This window comes from Rosa chinensis, chromosome 1, assembly GCF_002994745.2.
Source record: "Rosa chinensis cultivar Old Blush chromosome 1, RchiOBHm-V2, whole genome shotgun sequence".
NCBI lineage: Eukaryota > Viridiplantae > Streptophyta > Magnoliopsida > Rosales > Rosaceae > Rosa > Rosa chinensis.
Window position 1 is genome coordinate 29379995 of NC_037088.1, and position 23852 is coordinate 29403846.

A 23852-nucleotide genomic window follows, 5' to 3' on the forward strand; every position below is an offset into this window, starting at 1 on the left:
CCTAGGAGGGTTGGTGCCACCACCACGACCCATGGCGCTACCATTACGGCTAAGGATACCACGACCCCCTCTCCCACGTGTGGCATTACCACCACGTGTATCCACACCAAACTTTAGGTTTCCTTCCTGGTTAGGGTGGTTATATGGGCCCATACGTCCCTCATGTCCCCCATTCTTAGGGTACCGCTCCTTGCGCCCTCCTTTGGGTGCATTATAATTCGCCTCATGAATGCTTTTAGTTCCAATGGGCCTTGAATTATAATTCCTCACGAGTGTGTTATCATGTTCTCAGCTGCAGATATAACATTAATAAGCTGATGAAACCTCGTGATCCGTCTAGCATTGACTTCAGTACGGTATTGCTTTGATACCACAATGGCTGAAACGAGGAAGGTGGAGAGAGTTTTCTCAATTAGCTCTTGCTCTGTGACAGGTTGTCTACAAAACCTCAACATGGACTGTATGCGAAGAGCTTCTGAATTATATTCAGCAACAGACTTGAAATCAGCAAAGCGCAGATTGTTCCATTAAACCTTCAAGTCAGGGAGGAGGGAATCTTGGATATTGCCAAAGCGCTCTTCTAGCGCTACCCATAGCTCTCTTGCATTCTTGATCGACATATACTCCAATTTGAGTGCCTTGTCCATATAGCGTCGCATCAAGATAACTGCTTGAGCATGCTTTCTAGGTGTTCGCACGAACAGAAGATCCGGGTTAGGTGCCTGGATTATGGGTAATATTCCCTTTGAAGTGATATGGTTCTCAACATCGGTTACCCAACGGTACTCCGAGCCTGTTGAGTCAAGCATGGGAAAGTCGAGTCTAGATTCATTCGACATCCTGAAAATAAGAAGAGAAGATATATTAGTTTCGGAGTTAAACTTCCACGAAAACTAAAACAATAAGATTTCCGAGCTATGCTACCAAGAAATCAATTTCCAAGAATCTCTTTTGGATTAGACCAAACAATAATGTTTTAATATGGTCACAATTTGATGCTTGCGGACGCTCTTAGTCCAAGCATTATGAACACTCTTAGTTCATACGACCGCTCTTAGTTCGTTTAATTATGAACACTCTTAGTTCATACGAACACTCTTAGTTCGTTAAGCGTGAATCCCCACAATTTCGCTTTGTCAAACACTCAAAACCATTTGGCAACATATATTCCAATATTCTGCAGAAAATAAAAGGAATTTAAAAGACAAGAAAGCATGAACTTTAACCTAACAACTTACTTGGTAATTTGAAGCTTTGCTTCACGATTCTTTATACACGCGCGTGTTGATGCAAGCGTGTAGCTAAATTAGGATTGCCGGAATCTGGTCGGAAATTGGCAGCTGATGGGTTGCCTTTCTCCCTTCCTTTTTTTTCTTTCTTCTTTCTTTTTTCGCGGCCCAGGCCTGCTTCCCTTTTTTTCTTTTTTCTTTTCTCTGTTTTTTTTTTTTTTTTTTTTTTTTTTCTGGGCCGGGTCCCTTCTTTTTTTTCCTTTTTCTTTCTTTTCCTTCGCGTCTTCTTCTTCTTTCTTTCCTCTGTTCTTCCTCCTCCTAATCTGCAGCGATCGACTGTTGATCTGTCGAGGGGGCGCAAGACTAGGCTAAAGCAGGTGGGAGGCTGCTGCTGCTGCAGTTCGCCGGTGGTGCTGCTACAAATCGGAGGCGCTGCTGCAAAGCGGAGGTGCTGGGATCCTGACATACGAAGCGGGGCGTTGGGTTGTGTGCAGGTGAGGCCGGTTTGGCTGGGCAGCGATGGGCTGGGCTGCAGTGGGCTTGCAGAAGGCGGGGCTTGCAGGAGGCTGGGCTGTAGTGGGCTTGCGACGCAGGCAGGTGTGCAGCGCGAGCTGTGCAGAACACAGCGCGCGGGTGCGCAGGCGGTGTACAGACGATGTGCAGGGGCTGCGGGGGCAGCAGCAGTGCGTGGGCTGGAGGCTGTAGGGAGGTGGGCTGGAGGTTGCGGCAGCAGGTTAGCAGGAGGCTGGCTTGTTGCAGGCTTGCGGCTAGGGCTGCAGGAGAGCTGCAGGAAACGTGGGGCAGTGGGCTGCAGGCTTGCAGCAGGGAGGCTAGGGTTTTTTTTTCTTTTAGGCTAGAGTTAGAACTCGTGCTGATAACGTGTTGTAGGATAATGAAATTGTGTTTATTATTGATAATAGGAGCCCTTTATATAGGGAGTTACAAGGTACACAATAGGTAATAGAATCCGAATACAATTGGATACCTAGAACACTTTCCTATTACAACTCTAAACCCTAGTTTGTAGAGGCACACATTATGTCGACATCCTTCAACAGCAACCAAATTTTGCTAGTAAAACTGTAAAAGATAAGGTAAGATAAAGTATTCGTGAAATAACATAACAAACAACACAGAAAGTGAAAAAAAATAAAAAAACGTACACATTAACCTAGGGACTAGTACTTCCATAAACACTCGTAAACGTACACATTGTAATTTAAGGTTCAGGTATCATATCCCTCATGTATTCTACAGTTTCAGTAATGATCAAGGTTTAAGGGTAGCCGTACTTGCCCTCTTTCAAATAAAAAAAAAAACACTCCTATACTAGAAAACTTGAACAATTATTCCTCGCAACTGATCGATTACTCTTTTTTTTTTTTTTTTTTTTTTTTTTTTTTTTTTTTTTTTTTTTTTTTTTTTTTTTCTTTTTTTCTATCTTTTTATTCAAAGAGGATCAAAAGATTTCACTCCTACCCCCATGGTGACTCGAACCCAGGACCTCGATCTTAGGTAGTGGGTGCTCTAACCACTGAGCTAACACCACTTCGTCAACTGATCGATTACTCAATTGAACGTATTTCATGCACTTGCCTTGGAAGATGCTAGCGCTGTATAGAAAGAGGTTGAGAAACACTAGTCAGTTTGAAAAGGACAAACATAAAACAACTAATAATCATGATACCGATATTTTATGATGAACAAAATCTATGAAGAGAGAGATTACCTACTGCTTTGATTGTCCATCGCAGAAGATACTGACGCTGTATAAAAAGAATTAGAGAAACACTAGTCAGTAAGAACTAATTGACAATCATATCATCATTTTATCATGCACAAATACACGTAGAGAGAGATTCCGTCTATGATTATTAAGCACATCCTTTAATCGCCGTCTGATCAAAGCTACCTTCACGTAGAGCATCTAAGAAATTTATTAGTAGGCATATCTCCATGATCTCTTGAATATCAAGCGCGCTCCCACAGACTCCCCAAAATGCAACAACGTATCCAAGTCCCAGACTGATGTAAAACCCCTGCATTATGATCTCATCCCTATCTTCTTTGTCATGCGACACATTTTGTCGTTCCGGAGCACACATCTTTTGAAGCGGAGGTCCACACAGCTGAGGGTTTCCACAAAAACGGAGGCATCAAAGCCTTTGAGCTGTGTACCGGTTGGAATTTAGCCAGACAATTTGTTATATGACAAGTCCAGGTAAGCAAGTCGATCAATCCGAGCAAGGCTTGTTGGAATTGCACCATCCATCTGGTTTCTGGAAATATCAAGATCGAGAATCTAATGACTGCAACTTTCCAATATCTGGAGTGATTTGTCCTGTTAAATGCTTTCTTGAAAGGTTCAAAGAAACCAATCCAACAAGATCAGTGAATTGATATGGAATCTCCCCAGTTAATCTGCTGCTTGAGAGATCAATTCTCTTGACAAGTCCCAAAGTACTTTTGTATGCAGACATTCTTCCTTTCCACATGAAAGTTGCATCATCTTCTAGTAGTGACTGATCATAGCGTTACAGCCCATATGTGCAAATTAATTTAGCCAAAAACATGGTTGAATTGTCAAACTTGAATGAAAAAATAACCGTTGAGTTGAGTAGAGAGTCAAATTTGAGATCTTTCTCAATATACATATATATACATTTTTTTTTTTTTTTTGAAAACAATCTTTGTCAGTATTGTGTTGCAGAAAAACATATTACGTACCATTAGACTACATCTTAATCAACAACAACAACAATTTTTAGAAGGTCATAAGACATCATCATATTATACAATTATTTAAATTTTCAGGAGTTTTTCTAATGAGGACTAACTGAGAACTTTCTAATTAACGGTTTGGGACGCCCATTTTTTTTATTACATTATGACAACTCAATTGTTAGGTATTTATATATGCATCAGTATATCACTACTAAAAAATTTCTTCTAAATTGCTAATGGTTAAAGTACCAAACTAGATCAAACCAATGGACGAACCAAATCTGTCAAACATGAACCGTTCATGTTCATAATTGATAAATCACGATTATGAATATCTTAACAATTTTCAATTTGATTGAAAATTTGTATAAATGATCTACACATCAATATCTAAATATCTAACTATTGATTTTGCAGAAATCTGATAGAAAAGTGGGTACAACACAAAAGTCTTCTACTAGTCCTCATTAGAAGGGCTCCCTTAAATTTTCTTATGACTAAATGTTGTTTCAATCCATGTGTGGTATATTGATAAATCATGACTATGAATGTCTTAATAATTTTCAATTTGATTGAAAATTTGCATAAGTGATCTATACATAAATATCTAAATATCTAACGGTTGATTTGCAGAAATCTAATAGAAAAGTGGGTATAACACAAAAGTTCTCAACTAGTCCTCATTAGAAAGGCTCCCTTAAATTTTCTTATGACTAAATGTTGTTTCAATCCACGTGTGGTGTATTGCAATGAATAAGTGCGTCAAAACAAATCGAAGTGTATCATATTACGAATTTTCCAATTCCTCTAGTGAAAATTGACTGGTCATAGAAACCAAAAAAAAAAAAAATCAATTATCAAGTCACACTACCCTTCTATATTGGAATTCAAAGATAGGAATGGTGTTTGACTGTCTTCGTCTTTGGTCTCCAAGTTGGAGGAACTTTCCGATGGCTATTTGCAGCCGGCTAAGGCCTAAACATTCAACTTCTTCAATCCCATTCTGCATCAAAATACTATTTTTTCCACACCTCCTAACTTGGACTCCAAATCTTCTATGTTTTTATATCCATTTTTCCATGTTACCCAGTCACTACGAACCACCGCGTGGTGCTTCCTAATTCCTACACATGCATATATAGCATGCCATGGAAATTGGATGTGTCTTGTTTGGTTGAAACGTACATGATATTTTCCACACCAAAACTCTAGTCAAAGAAGCCTCATCTCTATTATAGTCTTGCTTGCTTGTCAAGTACCAAACCCTTATAAATAGGACACACCGGCCAAAGGCTCCACTCATTCTAAGATCACAAGCACAAAAACACACAGAATTGCAAAGTTCTTTCCCTCAATCTCTCTCTCCAAGATGACAACCAAATGCCTCGGTTTCCTTTTGGTCATTGTTTTGCTCAACTCCACAATTCTTGGGGAAAGTGCTCGACGTTTCGATATTATAAAGCACCGCAACTTGTGTCGTGGAGCAATCGGGGGTTTCTTTGACGGTTTATGTCTCGGATCGATCAAGGAGTCGGGTCCTAGCCCGGGTCAAGGGAACAAGTTCAAAGACAACCAAACCCTTGGAGGAAGAAAGGTTTCCGGCCCTAGCCCTGGTACTAGAAACAAAGTCACAAATGTTGAGACACTCGAAGGGGTTAAGGATTCCGGCCCAAGCCCTGGTACGGGACACAAATTTACAAAGGTTGAGACCCTCGGAGGGATTAAGGATGCTGGCCTCAGCCCTGATACAAGAAACTCATTCACGAATATAGATATTCTTAGAGGGATTAAGGATGGCCCAAGCCCTGGTACAGGAAACTCATTTACAAATGTAGATATTTTAGGAGGAATTAAGGATGGGCCAAGCCCAGGTACAGGAAACAAATTAACGAACAACATACATCAATGACTATTTCATTGTTTACATAGACTAAAAAAATATTTCATTTATAATTTATTTTTTGTTAATTTATACTTTTTATATCTTCCAGCATTCGTGTCTTTCTCAGTTTTTATTTTTATATTTTATTTTTTAATAATGTAACTAAGTTATGTACCAATTTTTTATGTAAATTCGATGAAAGATTCAAACATGAGTTTTTGCATCGACATTAATAATTTTAGTGACCAATATTATAAATTTTCATTGCTCAGAGTGGCAATTAACATGAGCCTATGCCATTAACAGATTTGATAATTGTATATAAGAATTTGAACTTGATATCTCATCCACTAAACGGTTGGGACAAAAAATTTCTCTTTCATGAAAAAATATGGGGAGATTGAATCTTTTTTTTTTTGTTGAGAAACTATCAACTCAATTTTATTAATAATAAACAGAATAAAAATTACACCTGATAGATGTAGAAACTACATCAAAATATAAAATAACAAAAGAAATACTAGATGCAACAAAGCATCTGAAATAAAACCGAACAAGGGTACGAAGGGATGCAATTAAGCATTTGATGATGCACCAGACAGAGTCCGGGCTATGTAAAACGGGACCAATAGTATGGTCAACCATACTTCCACGCAAAGATATACGTCAAATAGAGGGTGACCTTCTATCAAGAGAACCGTCGGTAGTGTGACCGACCTTGCCTACTCCACGCACAATAATGCGCTGAATAGAGAGCAATCTTCTACCATAGTAACCGAAGAAGTAATTCCAGCATGCAGATAAATTTAGGGCCCAAAAGAAATCTTCCGGATCCCAAATGCGAACCCTAACAGCTTCGGGCTCATTCACCACCTGCCAAGCCCCAATAAGGAAGACCCAGCCCAACACCCTAGTTGGCCAACCCAGCAGAATAGAAGCCTAGGCCCACCAGGATCTACTTTGGGCACCCAAAGCCTGTCTGGGCACCCACCTTGATCAAGGCTCCGACTGCTGCTCCACCGTCCGTCGTCGGAGCAGGCACACCCCGCTCCCACCAACATGGCTCCACCAGCCTCCACCAGAAGTCGCGCAGGTCCAGCCCAAAGCCCAGGCACTGCTCCACCCCGATCGCCGCTCCAACGTGCAGGGAAACTGGATCGAAATCCGGCCCCTCACCATCGACTTGAACCGTGCCCGAGACGGCCTAAACCACCCGACTCTCGTGGCCATCTTGATCCGAGAAGGCAACATCGCCATTGCTTCTGGGGAGATTGAATCATTGATCCTCTTTAAGATTTATTTTCTCTTATAATTTTCAACACAAGCAACTTCAACACTAATTAAGCTTATACAACTAAAACATTGTTAATAAAAATTGAAACCATTGGATTTAGGATTATTAAGATGATCTTTTACTGAAAATGATTTGGCTAATTGATAAGATGAGATGGCGGATAGTAGACGTGTGTGCTTGACATGGAATGCCACATTTAATTAAGGTCAAAAATCTAACACCAACAATCTTTTATTTAAAAAAAAAAAAAAAGTCTTTGTTGGATGAGGATCCTCTCCTAAGCAACTTACCCTCCTAACCTACCTACGCTTTTCATTGGATTTTGACACGTGGCTATAATGAATCAAATGTCCTACAATTTTTAGCTTATCTTTTTCTTTTCTTTTTTCTATCCCCTATTCTTCTGTTCCTCCACGTCTCTCTGACTCTCTCTCTCCCCTTCCAGTTCTTCTTCTTCTTCTTCACCAAGCACTAATACAAACACTGAAGTGAAACCTCCCCCAATAAGAGTGCAAAAAACGCAAATCTCATCTTGCAATCCCAGATTGCCAGCAGGACCATTACATTGCCTTGGTTCTGAAACATTGACGTCAGAGGGAGATTTAATCTGATGTTTTACTGCCTGAGATTCTCTGAGGTCTTCAATATGTTTTGCTAGAAGAGAATTTGGGTCTTGTAGGAGCTTTATGAATAATTCTTCATGAGTAGAGCCTTTGATAATTGGCTAGACTGGTGGTTCACCCCATCTGTCCTGATGTGCTTTTCATCAATGAATTTCTGATTTATATGGCCTCAGCTACATTCTTCTGTATTGTGGAAGAGTAATCTTAGAATTTAAACTTTTACAACCAAATCCTTTTCGCTTTTTGCCATGCACCTCTTTTGCCAATGCTGCCGAGTTGAGCTTGTTTAAAGATGTTTCTATTGAAATTGAATAAGGTTTCCCATTCTTAGCTTCACTTTTCAGATCTTGAGGCGGAAGAGGATGAGATATCTGACTAGTTTTGCTAGCCTTTCCTTTCTTCTTAGGTAACTGACCAGCAAGTTTTGAATTGGATTGCATATGTTTCAATTCATCAGAATCAATTTTCTTATTCATCTGCCGCCTAGTGGATACCTTCAATTACCCACTTATGCTTTCTTTTACTTGCCATACCAGAATCAACTGTTTGAGTTTTGTTCTTCATTTTGTCCTAGAACAAGTAGAGTTTTTAATCAGCTATTAGCAGTCAATTGCCCCAAGTACTTCCACCTAACACTCCACGATTCCTTCCTCATCAACCTCCTAAACGGTCACCTCCTTTTCCCCAAAACGTTCAGAGCTCGCCCTGCTCTAACTTCTACTTTGAGGGTCTGGTTTGGTTTGGTTTGATGGGGATGGAACTAGATGGTTCTTAGAAGGCAAGGAGTTGGGGAATTCCCATATCGGCTGCGGAGGAGGGAGGAGGAAGGAGAGAAGAGATAGAGCAGGACAAAAATCTGGAAGGGGTAATAATGTCAAATTAGAAATTCAAGAGGATTTTAACCATTGGATGTGAAATTGTCCACGTGTCTTCATCTTGTTTGAAGCTTAGGTAGGTTAGGAGAGAAATGAGGTCAGGAGAGGATCCAAGTCCGTCTTTGTTTATACTTTCATTTATTTCTTTGGTAATTTACGCTCTTTATAAATTATGATCCATTAATATATATTCATATACATTAATTTTTATTTATTTTTTATCTACGGGTGAAACATTGAAACAAATTAGAATAGTACATACACCAAAAACTAATTTAGGCTACATTGGTGCACCACAATTCCATAAGAATTAAATGCTCAAGTGCCTATTGCAAACAAAAAGTGCCTCACCTTCAAAACAATAAATATATTTTGCTAGCCTCCCATACCGAGCACGTGCTTATGGTACGTGAACATCTAGCATTTCTAATAAGACTCATAGAAGCACCAGTTGCCAGTATTGGATAAAACAACCTGCAAATCGCCAAGCAGTTGCAACCTCATTCCTTTTAGGGTTGGAATTAACATAACCATTAGGAAAAGACAAAAAGGGCAAAAAATCCCTCCTCCCCACACCAACCTTCTTCATAGTACCCTTACACTTCTTTGGAGAAGATTCAATCTTCTCAGGAATAGAATTTGAACCAGCAGCAACCTTCTTAGGGTGAGGCGTGCCTTATTCTTGCTTCTTTTAGGGCGACTCCTCTTCTTCTCAGCCTACAACATAGGAACCATTGCAAGCCCCATACTGCCAACATCTAAATAATTCATAATAAGAAAAATCGGAATGTGCTCCTCTAATTTGGTTGTGAGAGAGATTTATAGTGCTATAGAAGTATAGAGTGAAAAGAGACTCCATAACCAACTTGGAAGGACATCATAATCAAGGTGGGAAAGACTTTCTTGAGTTCGAAGCCACTTTGGGAAATACGGCCCTACCTTGCAGGACCCTAGTCTTCAAGAATACAATTGAAATTAAGTGCAAGATGAAAAACCCTAGCGAGAGCAAAAACTCTCGACGTTTAAGCGCCGACACCAGGCTTCACTAATGGGATTCCTCAATGCCTTCCCACCAGCAGTCACTCCAGCGGCCGAGCACGGCGGAGGCCGCTACCCCGCCTACCAGTTTCATGCTGTTTTCAAGCCTTAATAAACATGTTCTCTGATGCGGGGACTTTCTGCTGCAGTGGTTGATGGCGATGATTGGACTGGCGACTTCTGGCCATGGCCTAAGCATGGGCGTCTTCGGCGGCGTCCTTGATTTCTGGTGAGTTTGTTTTGGATCGGCTGGTTCTTGGCTTCAATTTTTGGACTACTGGCGTTGCTAACAACTATGGGGATGGGTGGCGTTAGTCTCCTATCGCTAGGGCTAGCGGAGATGTTTCAGGGAGGTGGCGGGCCTCTAAGTTGGTGGCCGGGAAGATCAAAGACAACGTCGCGCGGGAGGCTGCTGCCATGGGTGTCCACATCATTCTGGGTTACTTGGCTTTTGGGCTGTCTTGAGGCCAATTTCACTGATTTTGTGGGCGGGCTCTATCCATGGGTCTAGATTTGGGACCGAGGAGGTCTTTTACCGAATCTTCTGCTCAATTGTGCTATTTTCATTCCCCTGGATGTGTTGTTTTTACTCGCAGGTAGACTGCTCATTCCTAAATTCTACAAGAAGTCTCAATGTATTTACATTGTGAGTACCACAATTGTGTGCTTTGGCGAGCAATGTTCTTTATATTGGGATGAATCTAGTTTTGATTGGTCTGCTGATCCTTTGCATATCCAGATTGCGGATTCTGATGGTTGGATCTACAAATCTCAAGGTCGTGACAATATTTCTATTGTTGGTAATTATCTTCAGGAGGCTGGGGATTTACTTTTAGTTTCTGCTAGTTTCTCTCGAAAAGTTTCAGAGCATTGTTTTATTGTACAAGGACAATTGGTTGGTGTAGTACACTTTCTGATTTGTCTTACCTTAGCTCTAGACCAAAGCCATTTCTGGCCTTTGTATGCTCCCTATTGGGATGCTCTTATGAGCGATTTCAATAGCTAATTCAATGAACTTTTATTTCAGAAAAAAAAAAAATACAATTGAAATTAAGGAAGGTAGCCAATATATGAGAATCGAAATTAAAACCTAAGAATTTAGAGGATATGGTCGCATGATACTCATCAATTCAATGGAAGGAATTATGAAGGGCAGTCAACAAGTAAAGTTAAATTGTCGTCAACTTCGGCATGTTTTTTGTTGTAGATTTAGAGAACACCCAAATTGTGTCTTGAAAGCATTCTGCAATTCTTGCAGAGGTAGAATTTAGTTTCTGAGAGATGTGTGTGTGGGAATTTAGTTCCTGAGAGATGAGTGTGTGTGGGTGTGGGTGCGCAGGCGCACCATCCCTAACATAGAACCCAACAGAGGCACCAAACATGTTAAGAGAGAACAAGATAAAACTCAAGTGCTAAAAAGTTTCCCATCTATAACAGGAGACAAGCTACAGTCTCCCCCCCCCGGAATGACATACCTTTTTATTTTTATTTTTTTTAATATATAACAAGTTAATATGATGGTACGTAACCTAATGAATTGGTCATCAGGTTACCGATTCAAATTTTAACACATGACAATTTAAAAAAATTAAAATAACATTTTTAAACACACATTTGTCATCATTTTTTAATATTGTCCATATACTTGTAAATATTGTCTTAAATGGAGTAATTACCAAAAGGTTTACCCCAATTATAGAATCGAAAACTATATTACGTGAATGAGAACACATGCTCTATTTGGTATAAATATGAAGATTTACCACCTATACAACACATTTGTTGTCAATTTTGTAAAATAGTTCATAAACTGATAGATGTTGTTTTAGAACTTGTAATTACTACAAACAGAACATTTTTTACAACATTATTCATCATTTGTCCTTATATTAGAAATAATCGTTATTAGTGATGTAATTATTTTCTCAATGAAGAACATTACACAAGTTACCACCCAATTACACAATCGAGAACTCTATTATGTGAATGAGGACACATGCTCTATTTAGTATGAAATATAAAGATTTATCACTTACACAACACATTTGTAGTCGATTTAGTAAAATGGTTCATAAACTGGAAGATGTTGTCCTAGACCTTGTAATTATCATAAACTTTCACAACATTTTTCATCATCTGTCCCTATATTCATAATAATCGTTGTCAGTGATGTAATTATTTTCTTAATGGGGAGCATTACACAAGTCACCACCCAATTACACAATCGAGAACTCTATTACGTGGACGAGGACACATGTTTTATTTAGTATGAAATATGAAGATTTACCACCCGGACAACACATTCGTATTCAATTTTGTAAAATGGTTCATAAACCTGTAAATATGGTTGTAGACCTTGTAATTACCACAAAGATGACATTTTTTTACAACATTTTTCATCACTTGTCCTTGTATATCTTAATAAGTAGTTGTCAGACATATAATTATTTTCTCAATGACGAACATTACACGAGGTACACAATCGAGATCTCTATTATGTGAGGTAGGACACGTACTCTATTTAGTCTAAAATATGAAGATTACCACCCGAACAACATATTCGTCTTCAATTTTGTAAAATGATTCATAAACCAGTAAATTTGGTCCTAGACTTTCTAATTACCACAAAGAGGACCGTTTTTACAACATTTTTCATCATTTTCTCTCGTCTCATTTTGACATTTTCACCTCCTCTCGGCCTCTCTCACTCTCTCAGAGTCTCTCCCTCTCTCTCATAGTCTCATCCATGCAGTCTCTCGGTCGCTTCACCAAAGATTGGGTAAGGTTTCAAAACTTAAGCCTAGTTCAATGTCTTATTGAACTTTGGTTTTCTGAATTGCATTTTTCTGGGTTTCATAGTTTGGGGTTTCAAGTTCATATCAGTTTGCATCTGGGTTTTCATAAGAACCATTTTAGTGACACAAGCTCATCTCAATGATTCAAACTTCGCCAATTTTTCATGATGATTTGATTTTGATTTAGAGTTAGAATTTTGATTTGGGTTTTAGGGTTGACAATTATGATTTGCTTGTTTCGGGTCTGATTTGCGTAGTTGCCCTTCTGGCTCTGGATTCCAAAGTCTCTGAGCACACTATCTGGTGCTGTTCCCGGATTGTCGTCTCCGGTGACGCAATTGAAGAGGAAGCGACCGGCGAAGCTTTGCATTTCGATTGTATCAACGGGATTTGGGGTTGCTCCAAGGACACCGTCTACGGTGGCGTGGAGAGAGCTGGTGGGGGAAGATTGAGAAGGTTACTTCTCCGTATATTGTAAGAAAGAGAGGACAGAGGCTTTGGAGGATCGGTATTCAGCCACTCTTAATCTTCAAGGTGATCCCAAACAGGTAAAAAAATTTCCTCTTTTCTTACTGTTTCTATTAATAATTAAGTTTTTCAGTAGCTTAATTATGGAAATTTGAAAACTCGTGGTAAAGTGTAATTTGGGAAAATGAAAACTTGAATTTCAAAGTTCCTTGATGAATGAGTTTAGGTCTAACATATTAGGGAATTTAGATACATACATAGTGAAATTATTATAGAATAAATAGTGTTTGAGATTAGGCCTTGCTTATTGTAGCTGAAATGAGTGGCTGGAGAATTGGAATTAGATTCATGTTTGCAGGCGTTTTTGGTGTGTTTGATGGGTATGGAAGTGCAAAAGCTACTGAATTTGTAGCCCACAACTTAGGAAGAAACATTTTAGATGAAGTTGTGAGGAGGAATGATGAAATGAAACATAGAGATTTGCACTCATGATTTAGGGTTGACTGTTCCGATTTAGGTTTTATCCTAAAGTTGATTGTGAAAAGAAACAAAACATTTGACAATCTCATAAAGATTCTCTTGTTTGTTCCTAGTATCATTTCTTTGTGAAATTTATCCTCTCTTGTTTACTTGTAGAGGCAGTTAGGAAAGTAAAAGCGTAGGTATTGGTCGTTGTTGGAATTAACCTGAAGTTGTTTGCTCCATTCTCATTACGTCTTCTAGGATCTTTGTTGTTAGCTTGATAGGGTGTTTGATGTTAATGCATGGAATATGCTTTAACAGGCCTATGAAAGTCTTAGTTATTCTCCTTAATTAACTTATGTCGAATTTAAAGTCAGTAGAGACTAGGGAAGAGAATTTTCAGTTTACAAAGAGATATCAATTTGCATCTTATTTATGCACTTTGCTTTGCTCATGTTGCAGCCCTGCAATTCCAGATGATTTGCAAGACTCTAAACAAAGTGTATCAAGTCTTCGTGCTAGACCTGAACATGCCGTAGTGTCTGCTAATCTAAAACCTTCATATTGCATTCCCTGAGTACATTTGTCAGTCCCTACTTTCATTGAAATATAGTTTGGTACAGGGTATTTAAATTGCAACAAAATTAAGTATTGGCACAGAGTATGTAAATCAAAGACTATTGGCACTAAAGTCATATATGTCCAATAGAGTATTTAAATCTGAAGTAAAATCATTGAAGATTCTATTAAAACAAATTGTTCAAGTTTAGATTTATTTTCGAGAGTTTTTATTCTTTGCACCATGAGGGCGCCACGACCCTTTGCTTGTAGTGTTGAGGTTTTTCTCTGCACGACCTTTGAACAACTCTTGCCATGATGTACGTTGATCAACACTATTTCCAGTAGCTTCATCAATTTCTTCTATTGTCTTGATCTTGTTCTTGGCATCATCGTTTTTGTTTTCATTATCTAAAGCCTCATTAATTTTCACCCGTGCTTGGTTCTTTGGGTGCTTCAACATCCATAGGGCAAGTTGCACATGACGATTTACAGAATCTAACTGCATTCAATAAACAACAAAGTTATACAATAGAAAAGAAAAAAAAAACCATCATTTAATATTGCAATTAAAGTCTAATCATCTTACCTCATCTTTCAACGGGTTATCATAGTTTATTATGTATTTGAGCATGAAAATGCCACAATCGAAATTGTTTCACTAGTACAAAAAGTTAATCACACAACACTAATCACACAACGGAACACAAATCATCTGTTGTGTGTTGAAGTCAGTTTAATCATACAACGGTGCTGGTTGAATTCTGTTGTGTGAATGCCAACAAAGTGATAACTTTTTTATAGGAACTACATTGCACAACGGAATTAAGCATGGTCTGTCGCCTGAGCCTTAAAAATTTAGCGGCAGATTTCCCTCCACTTCGGAGTTTTGGTTGGATGTTGAAAAGCTGAAATTTGGGCTACTAGGACAACGGGTTTTATTATTGCCGTTGTGTGATTGAAAAACTAAGCACCAAAGTTGAAGGATGCTTGCTTGAATGTCTTCACCGAGATAGGGCTAGTGCAAGCTACAATAATCATACAACAGATTTAAGATTTTCTGTTGTGTGAACATGCAACTGGCGGTAACATTTTAACCAAAAATGTTGAAGGCGCCATGTTTCCCTCCATGATTTTACATTTTAATTTTAGTGATACATTCAGATGACAGTGAGATATATTTCTGTTGTGTGAATAACTTAAGAAAATTTTTAGCTAGGTTTTGATTCCCACATCGTGTCTAAAAGAAAGAAAGAACAAAAAAAAACATGTGGCCGCTCTCTCGACACTTAGCTCTCTCTCGACTGCACATCGACACTTAGCTCTCTCTCTCTCTCTCTCTCTCTCTCTCTCTCTCTCTCTCTCAACACTTAGCTCTCTCTCTCGACTGCATATCCCTTACACTTAGCTCAAGAATCGAGCCCCCAAGATTCGAGAGGCACCACACGAGGCCACAAGTCTCTCGTGGTTGTTCCATGGCAAGTTCATCTTTCAGACCTGGTTTCTGAATCCCATTTGGGGTACTTTCGATTTGGCGCAGTGCAAGCAAGATGTGAACTTGACTGTCAGTGTGGTCAGAGAGCTAATGGGCGAGCAGCTTTTGAACGGTGATAAGGCTCTCTGTGTCAGTGAAGGATCGGCCTCGGCCGTGATGGCGTTGCAAGATTTGGGGTTTCCCAATGCTCGTGGTGTTTATGAACACCGATTCTTCTCCCTCAAGCGCAAACAGTTTGGGTATGAGATTTACTATGAGGACAAGTCTTTCGATTTCGTGTTCTGCAGGGATCTAGACAAGGTTTCAGTCCCTGCTCTGCTTGTGCTCGAGATTGAGCGCGTTCTTAGCCCAGGTGGAATTGGGGCTATGCTTGTTGGTAGCAGTGGTTTGGCTCCGAATAGCCTGATTAGGTCTGCTACCCCAATTTCTTCATTGCTGAAGAGCTCCAGTGTCGTGCATGTTAATTATATCAGCAATTTCACACTGGTTGTGTTCAGGAAGAGTTACGAAAATGCGGGTCTATTTGAGCAGTATCGCCTTCCGGCTGACTGCCAATCCCTCACGAACAATAGACCTTTGATCGAGAAAATGGAGCCTCTTGTGAAGGAAAAGCCAGTGGAGGACGGGAAGATGGCTACTTATTTGCCTAATTTTATTGATGTTTCCTCAAAGAAGCGGTTGGTCTATATCGATATTGGGGCAGCAGAGCACCTGAAATCAAATGTCACAGACTGGTTCCTGCCTTCTTATCCGATTACACACAGAGCTTTCCATGTCTATTTTGTTGACCACAACACTTCTGTGCTATTGTCTTATGTCAAAAAGCCGGGAATCACCTTCGTTTATCATCCAGGGCTGGCTGGAATTAAGGACAAGGACAATGTTAACATTGAAGCAGATGCAGAGCCCTATGTCGCAGATGAAGGGTTTGATTTTCTTGTTTGGTTTAAAGAAACAGTGCAGCATGCCGAGTTTGTGGTGCTGAAGATGAATGCAGGCAGTGTGGAATTGAAGTTCCTCATCCACACGAGGCCACTTCCAATTCCCTGACCTCTCCCAACCCATCAGAGTAAGTATTCCAAATGCCCCCAATCTTTTTGGTGAAGTTATTGTTGTGTTCATTTGTTGGCCTGTTGGTTTCTGAGAAATGTATTAGAGGCCCCATTACTGCATAGAGCTTTTTAGTTCTGCTTTTGATTTCTATTTCCCTCTGGGTTCCTGAAATGGGGCATGACATAAAAGTTGTCTTCTTTATATTCAATTGCTGTTTGGATTTCTGGGAAATTGGAGGGACAAAAGAGAAAAGAAACCTCTCATTCTATCTTTGTTGCCGGTATCATAAAGCTAGTGCCTTTATGTGCTTTAGGGATTCTTGAGGACAAGAGAAGTTGGAGAGTTCCTTAGTGGGGCTTTAGCAGGGGCAATGACCAAAGCTGTTCTTGCTCCTCTTGAGACCATCAGGTAAGGTTAACTCAGTAGTTACTGTATTTGATACACTATTTATGAAATATTTTAGGTTTCCATGGTAACTTAAATAAGTGAAGAGGTGCATAAGTACCTATAAACAATGGTGAATGCAACTTCTTAAAGCTCATTCAACAGTTGAAACAGTTTATGGACTGCAGTAACAATTGGATTTATAGAGCTTGTTCTAGTTAACAACGTAGACCCAAAGGATGTTGGTATTTGATTCCGCGCTATGGCTTCGTACCATTGTTTGGTTGATCAGTCTAGTTTACTTGTCTTGGTTACACCAGTCTGCGCGGAGGCACCTGTATTTGATCAGTCTACTAAGAATTACATCAAGATTCTGCTAAGGTTACTACTTTTTCTTTTCATTTACAAATGCATTAGAGTTATCTGTTTTGTTCTTGTTCGTTGTTGTTGGATGAGGAATTTATATATGTTTGAGGTCTCGAATATATAAATTACTGATTATATAAAGTTCTGAAATCAGTAATATCAACTAAATAGAAAACTATGCTCAGTATGTGTAATCTCCCTTTTGGCATTATGATTGTATGGCTATAGTAATATGATTCTCTGATGGATAGTTTATATTTTCTTAAACCGTTCAAAGCACAAGATATCACTTTGAGAAAAAAGTTCATACTTTCTTTAAAAAGTGATATCTTGTGCTTTGAACAGTTCAAGGCCTATTGGCAATGACGTAATTAGCATTTATTTGGGAACAACTAATTGCCTTTGTATTGTGTTCTGGAACTCATCAAGCAGGTATAGGCTCCGGTAGTTCTTGTAACTCTACTTGGTGCATTGAATATAATGGGTAAGTTTTAGATATGTTTGAGGTCATTTCTGTTTGCAATTCCTTTTCTTTCTTTTTTTCCTCAGTTATGTCTAATCTATTGAATCGGATGGTTGGTTTTTGTGGTATTGTGGTTTAATTTGCAATGCTTTTCACGTCTTCAGATATCCTAGAATGGTGCTCTAATTGAATTCCCAGGTTTCAAACTCTGTGCATGTATAAGTTTTTGTGCGGTTTTGGTTTTTTTTTTCCTTTCTGTTTTCCAATTCTCTGTTGACTCAGGTTTAAGGCTTATTTGAATGAGTTGTTGATAGGCATAATTTGGCTCAATCACAACTGATGCTTCAATATGGTCTGAGGCATTGCAGCTACTGGCCGAGGATTAAAGCAGAAAGTGGAATTAAAGGTCAGCATAATTTCAATAAATGTTGACAGTCCAAGCTTTACCTCAATGAATTGGCCAACACCTCCAGAAGCATTTGTCAAACCCCTCTGGTAAATTAACGATTGTAAAGTTAGAAAGGATTACAAATTTATGAGTTTATGAAAGAAACTTAAAGAACACTATTGCACCAACCGTGATTTTGAGTAGGCAAAATGGGAGGATCTTGATGGCTTAGACTACTGTGTTGGCTGACCAATGTACCTTCTCTCATCAGATAAGTCATGAGCATCAGTTATACTATCTGATGGAAAATACAAACAAAAAAATAGATATCAGTTATACTATTGCTAATTCATGACAATTACAGCTTCATTAGAGAATTTTAATGACCAATATGACAGAGAAACAAACAAAGATCAATACTTTAAGCTCAGTGACCAGAGAGAGAACAATACATGAGGTGCTGCAGTTGTTTGAAAGAATCCAAATCCCGAGCATTAATTAGGGTTTTCAATTCATTCGATACCTCCATTGATGCTTCCCTAATCACTTATTTCTCAATCTGATCCGTCACCTTCAACTATCTCTGCAACAATCAACAGAAGAAGAAGAACAAGAAGAAGATGAGAGGGAGAGGGAGAGGGAGAGAGATAGAGAGAGAGAGAGAGAGAGAGAGAGAGAGAGAGAGAGACTTACATTCGGATTTTCCAGAAATCTTGAATTCCAAATTCCCAAATCGAAACACTTGCTAGCGACCTCCATGGCCGCATCGTTAAACGCTTGAATCACTCAGATTTCTGAGAATCCTGAATTCGAAATTCCCAAATTGAAAATCAAATTAGGATTTGCCAGAAAACCTAGAACAAATTGAAGCTATTAAGCTAGAGTAGTAGAGAAAAGTGAACTGACCTATTACCGAGGTCGCCGAAGAAGTGGAGATCGGAGATGTTGACGTTGAGGCAGTGGTCCTTACGGTTGAGGACTGCCTTGATGTCGTCCATGTACGTCTGCGAAATTCTCGTCGGCGAGCCTGTGGTGGCGTGGACTTTCTCCTCGCAAGCCCAGGACAGCAAGGCCTCGTAAAAGCAGCACAACACGTTCACCTTCTCCGTCTTGCTCACCTTCGCCTTCTGCAAATCTTCAATTAACCCTAGTTTGAAGGCGAGGAGGAGAGAGAAAGGAGATATGGGGCACTCTAGCTCCTCCGTTGCCCAAGAGGATTTGGATTTTAGGGAGAAAGAATAGAAGCAACAAAGGGCAGTGAGGAAGGGGATTTGGATTTCGGAGGAGAAACAAAGGAGTTGGGAGTTTGGGACCGAGAATAGCTTTTGTCAAGAGGGACTTAGGCTTAGAGTTTTTATTGAGAGAGAGGGGAAAGGATAGGTTTAGGTCTTATCTTTCTTTTCTTTTCTTTTTTCTGATTGTGGTGGCATATTTTGTTCCTCCCATGCCACAACGGAGCAATTAAAAAACTGTTGTACAAGAGTATACATAAATGATATTTGTCAAAAGAATGAGGGAAATTTGCCGCTGTCTAGGTTTGGTGGGAGGATTTCAAATCGATTTGAGCCTTCAAACAACAGAATACCTACAATCTGTTGTATCATATTTTATATCATACACTAGGTATACTTAGTAGAAGGTGTCAAATTTTTACAACATTGGCACCCAGCCAAAATTTGGCGCAAAATTTGGCACCCGATTCTAGTCATACAACATAGATAACTATACTGTTGTAGCTTGCAACATTCACACAACAGAACATGCATAATTCTATTGTGTGATATAATTGGTGAACTTGTCTTCGGAGGGAATTTTGAGTTCAGTGATGGCGGGATATTACCGATAAATTTTGTGTCATTTAGATAACGGAACATGCATAATTGTGTTGTGTGATAGAACTCTAAAGAAAAAGTTCACAATTTGGTAGTATTCCCACAACAGAACTTCATTAACAGCGTTGTGCAATGGAGTTCACGTTATCAGACGACAGTCAGTTTTTTATCTCTTGTCTGATAGGTGTTGTGTGATGCAGTTTTTGTAGTAGTGTATTTTAGGAATGTGATGTACAAGTACTCATTGTATACCTTTTGTCTGTGATACTATGTGATCCAATTTGCTGAGTTCTTTCTTCAAAATGTTGGTACCCTCCTTTGTCTGTGATGCAAGATATCATATCTTGCTACTTAAATAACTTAAATCTCCATGCCTGCAATAATTATAGTTACATTTATAAAAGAGATCTTTCATTAGAGTAACTTTTTATATGAAATAAAAAAAAATTATCACTGATATTAACAAAGGATGTTTATGTATCTGGCCAATCGAACAGCTTCACTAGGCATATTTCCCTTGGGAACTGTAGAGTGAACTTCAAATTTTGCTTGCTTTGTCTACCACTTTAATACTAAGAACAAAGGTATTTCCCTCATGCGCTCATGCTTTATTACATTAAATAAATGAGAACATGGGATGCCTTCATATTCATAAAGTTTGCAAGAGCATGCTACTCAAGGATCACTTTCCTGATGGTAATAAGTAGTCGTGCACTCTTTCTCTTCATCATTGTTATAACTAGACGTAATGTACACACGACATGAATTGAGATGCATAATCCTTGAAGTAATCAGTCCTCTAACCCGATCTATCTCCACACATATTAGTTTAAACACATTATCCGTATAGATGGTAGAGGCATGCTTCTCTAACTGTCTGAGTTGGGTAGAAACTACATGAGTGGAGTTATTCGACCAAAAATCTTCTTCAGCTACTTTATTTCTAAGTCGTTCCAATGTTTTATCAAGTTACGGAATGAGTTCAATCAATTTCACTCCATTGAAGCTGAGACTATCCTTCACATACCTATTCATGCCCTCACGTTGCTGGGTACTATGCATGCGAGTGAAAAAATGTCCACTCACAAATGCTTCTGCCCATTTCTCTCGTTTATCATACATCATCTTCACCCAACTTCTATTATGAAGACATATTTTTCCACCATAGCTTTCCATCATTGCTCAAAACCACAAGGAGTTGTTTAATCAAACAAGCAGCATCTGGACTCTGCAACTATTTCAGGGTTGCGTAAGTTTTTCTGAGCATTTTTGGAAATATGCTATGTACATAAATGATGTGGACAACCGGGAACCACTAGTTCAATAGCCTTTCTCATTGCTTCATCACCGTCGGTCAAAATGTCCAGAGGTTTTTTGCCTTCCATAGACTCTAAGAACATCTGCAAAACCCATGTGTATGTCTCAACTAATTGATGTCACTTTCGGTTTCCAAACTATACTCTTGCAAAATTAGTCTCTGACATCTCAGGTTGAGGTTCATCTGATGTATCCTGACTTGACATCTGAAACACATAACATGAAAATGAATATAACCACTAGCAAATTGAAATTCATACCAAAAACAAAATATCACCAAACTAAATCAAAATCTCAAATGAATAAATAAAACTCCAAAATCAATGAAAAAAAAAAAAATCCAAGTAAAAATAAAGCAGAAACAGAGATGAATCTCACTTTTCTCCAAAACTCTGTTCTAAAAGAAACAGAGGAAACCAACCCTTCTCGCTCTAGAAAAAAATACAGTGTATCTCTCTCTCTAAAAGTAAAAGCAAATATCTAATGATAAATAAAGGAATCCGATAAGGAGGGTTTTGTCAAAATGAGCATACCTATTAACACCAATTCTTCACCAAATACTTAAAGACAAGCCCAAATCCTCTAGACACATTCAAAACTAATCCTCTGTCATTAAGCAAAGCAAAGACCAAGTCCGATCTTCACTTTCTTTACTCTACAACACTTCCAAAGCAAAACCCACTTCTTCTTATACCCCAAAACACAGTGCCGACAACTCATGATATATTTTTTTTTTCAACTTCATTTCATTTTTCATTCAACCGTCACTCAAACTCATAAAACTAATAGCCAAAGCTGAATGAATGATAAAGGAGATAATTCTTAATATGGGAAAAACTTGCCTTGTTCAGTTGAGAAGAGTTTCCTTTGTGCCTCTTTTTGAAATCTAGTCAAAAATCCACGGAAAGAGTTCCAGATGATTTGCTGCAGATTCATTACATTCATTGATCAGTTGTAAGAAACTCAAATCAAATTGATGAGTAACATATAAAAAAACATCAATCATTTAGCTAAAATTCATGAGTAATTAATATATAAAAGAACATCAATCATGGCGTACTCTAGACAATAATTGTATCAAGTCCAGAAATCCAAGTTTTTTGACTAATACAAAAGCATTGTTGATGCCTTACCTAAGAGTAAGCATAATGACATTCATTATCAAAAACAAATAAGCATAGATGTTCACATCTGTAACCATTGCTGCTTAAGAGTACATTGCAACATGCAACTTTTGTATAAATCCTAATTATTGGTCTTCTTGGCTATAACAAGCTTTCAAAGGGTCTAGAAGCAGCACCAGTGACAAAAGCAGAAGCCAAGAGCCTTTGTCAAACCATTTTCGTGAAGTCATATCGTTATAAACCCAAAATGGAGCAAATGCAGATAATAGAGTGAACTCAATAGTCCAGGAATCCAAATTAGATCCAAGCTATAATAAAACTGATAATCAAGGATCATAGCTGTACATTTGCCCCAGACATCGTAGTAGTAATTGGAACATCATTTACAAATAGTCAAATAGTCATATATTACAATCAAATGATCAATAATGTCAACAATCTCACCTTAACTCCATTTTAGAACAATCTGACCTTAACAGAGCCATCTGACCTCAAAGTCTCAATCTAACAAAGTACCAATTGAAAAATCTAACAGAACATCACAAATTTCCACACATAACATTATAGCAACAAGCCAACAACAGAAACAAAAACGCCCAAATATCCAGAACTCCAACTTCCCCAAATTTCCAAGTTTGCAGCATTACGCCTTGTTGAGACCAAAAAAATATTCCAAATGTCCAATTCGATAAACTTTCACAGATAGGTGGTCGTGGTCTTTCAATAAAAATTAGAATCCAAAGCAACAATGTACATATATATTTTGGCCACCAGATCAGCAAGATAATTCCATTTAATTGTTTGATCAAAGAGTTCAAACCAAAAGAGATTAATATGGATAAGAAGGCCAAACTAAATTGCACCTCTTGGATGGTGATTGGTTAATTGGCTTTGTGTTTATCTCTTGAGGAGCAGAAACAGTAAGCCAACAAATATGGGGGGTTGGCTTTGACTATTCTTGGACTTGTGATCTTATCCATAAGTATTTGAACTCCCAAGCAAGCAAAACAGATCATGCATGAGTCGGTCAAGAGAGAAGGAAATAAAGTCGTATGTGATTGCGCAAGAAGATTGAGTCAGCTTAGTTTGAAATTTTAACGTACGCATTCAAATTGAAATGAAGGCTCATCCCATCAAAAGGGACTCCCTCATTATTTCCTAAAAAAGGAGACTCTCGACATCAAAGAGAGGGGAGGAGAGCAGAGGAGAAAAAAGCTACCGAGCAGAAATACAGAGGAGATAAATAGAGAAGAAAGGTCCAAGTTTCACTACCAGAGAAAGAAAAGAAAAGCTACAGGTATACAGCTGCATCCATGGTTATTTTTTTTATATGAAATTTCCTAGACGATGCTCATGACAGGAAAAGACATCTGCCTCCTTGCGACGCAAGCATCTTCAATTGATCTGGAAAAGAGTGACCGTCTCGTATGGAGTTGACAAACTCTAATATGCAATTCATGAATGACCACAACCTATAGAGTT

General features: G+C 38.7%; 2 protein-coding genes across 2 annotated transcripts; both read left to right on the forward strand.

The window, feature by feature from the left end:
* The first annotated feature begins 5229 nt into the window (after window positions 1–5229).
* LOC112179550 lies at window positions 5230–5943 on the forward strand. Its single transcript, XM_024318009.2, has one exon. It carries the CDS (start codon window positions 5323–5325, stop codon window positions 5860–5862), a length of 540 nt encoding a protein of 179 aa, XP_024173777.1. The 5' UTR covers window positions 5230–5322; the 3' UTR covers window positions 5863–5943.
* Window positions 5944–9820: 3877 nt separating this feature from the next.
* LOC112164586 lies at window positions 9821–16493 on the forward strand. The gene is made up of 4 exons (XM_024300828.2): window positions 9821–9894; window positions 12674–12916; window positions 13853–13925; window positions 15357–16493. Exons 1-4 carry the CDS (start codon window positions 9821–9823, stop codon window positions 16491–16493), a joined length of 1527 nt encoding a protein of 508 aa, XP_024156596.2.
* Window positions 16494–23852: the final 7359 nt, after the last annotated feature.

Bases quoted from the DNA above. Each gene is read 5' to 3' on its own strand.
- LOC112164586 (XM_024300828.2), top strand. From the start codon at position 9,821: ATGGCGATGATTGGACTGGCGACTTCTGGCCATGGCCTAAGCATGGGC. The intron at 9,895-12,673 runs GTGAGTTTGTTT...TTTGGGTTTTAG, and splicing joins GGCGGCGTCCTTGATTTCTG to GGTTGACAATTATGATTTGC. The intron at 13,926-15,356 runs GTAGTGTCTGCT...CCTTACACTTAG, and splicing joins GTGCTAGACCTGAACATGCC to CTCAAGAATCGAGCCCCCAA.
- LOC112179550 (XM_024318009.2), top strand. From the start codon at position 5,323: ATGACAACCAAATGCCTCGGTTTCCTTTTGGTCATTGTTTTGCTCAAC.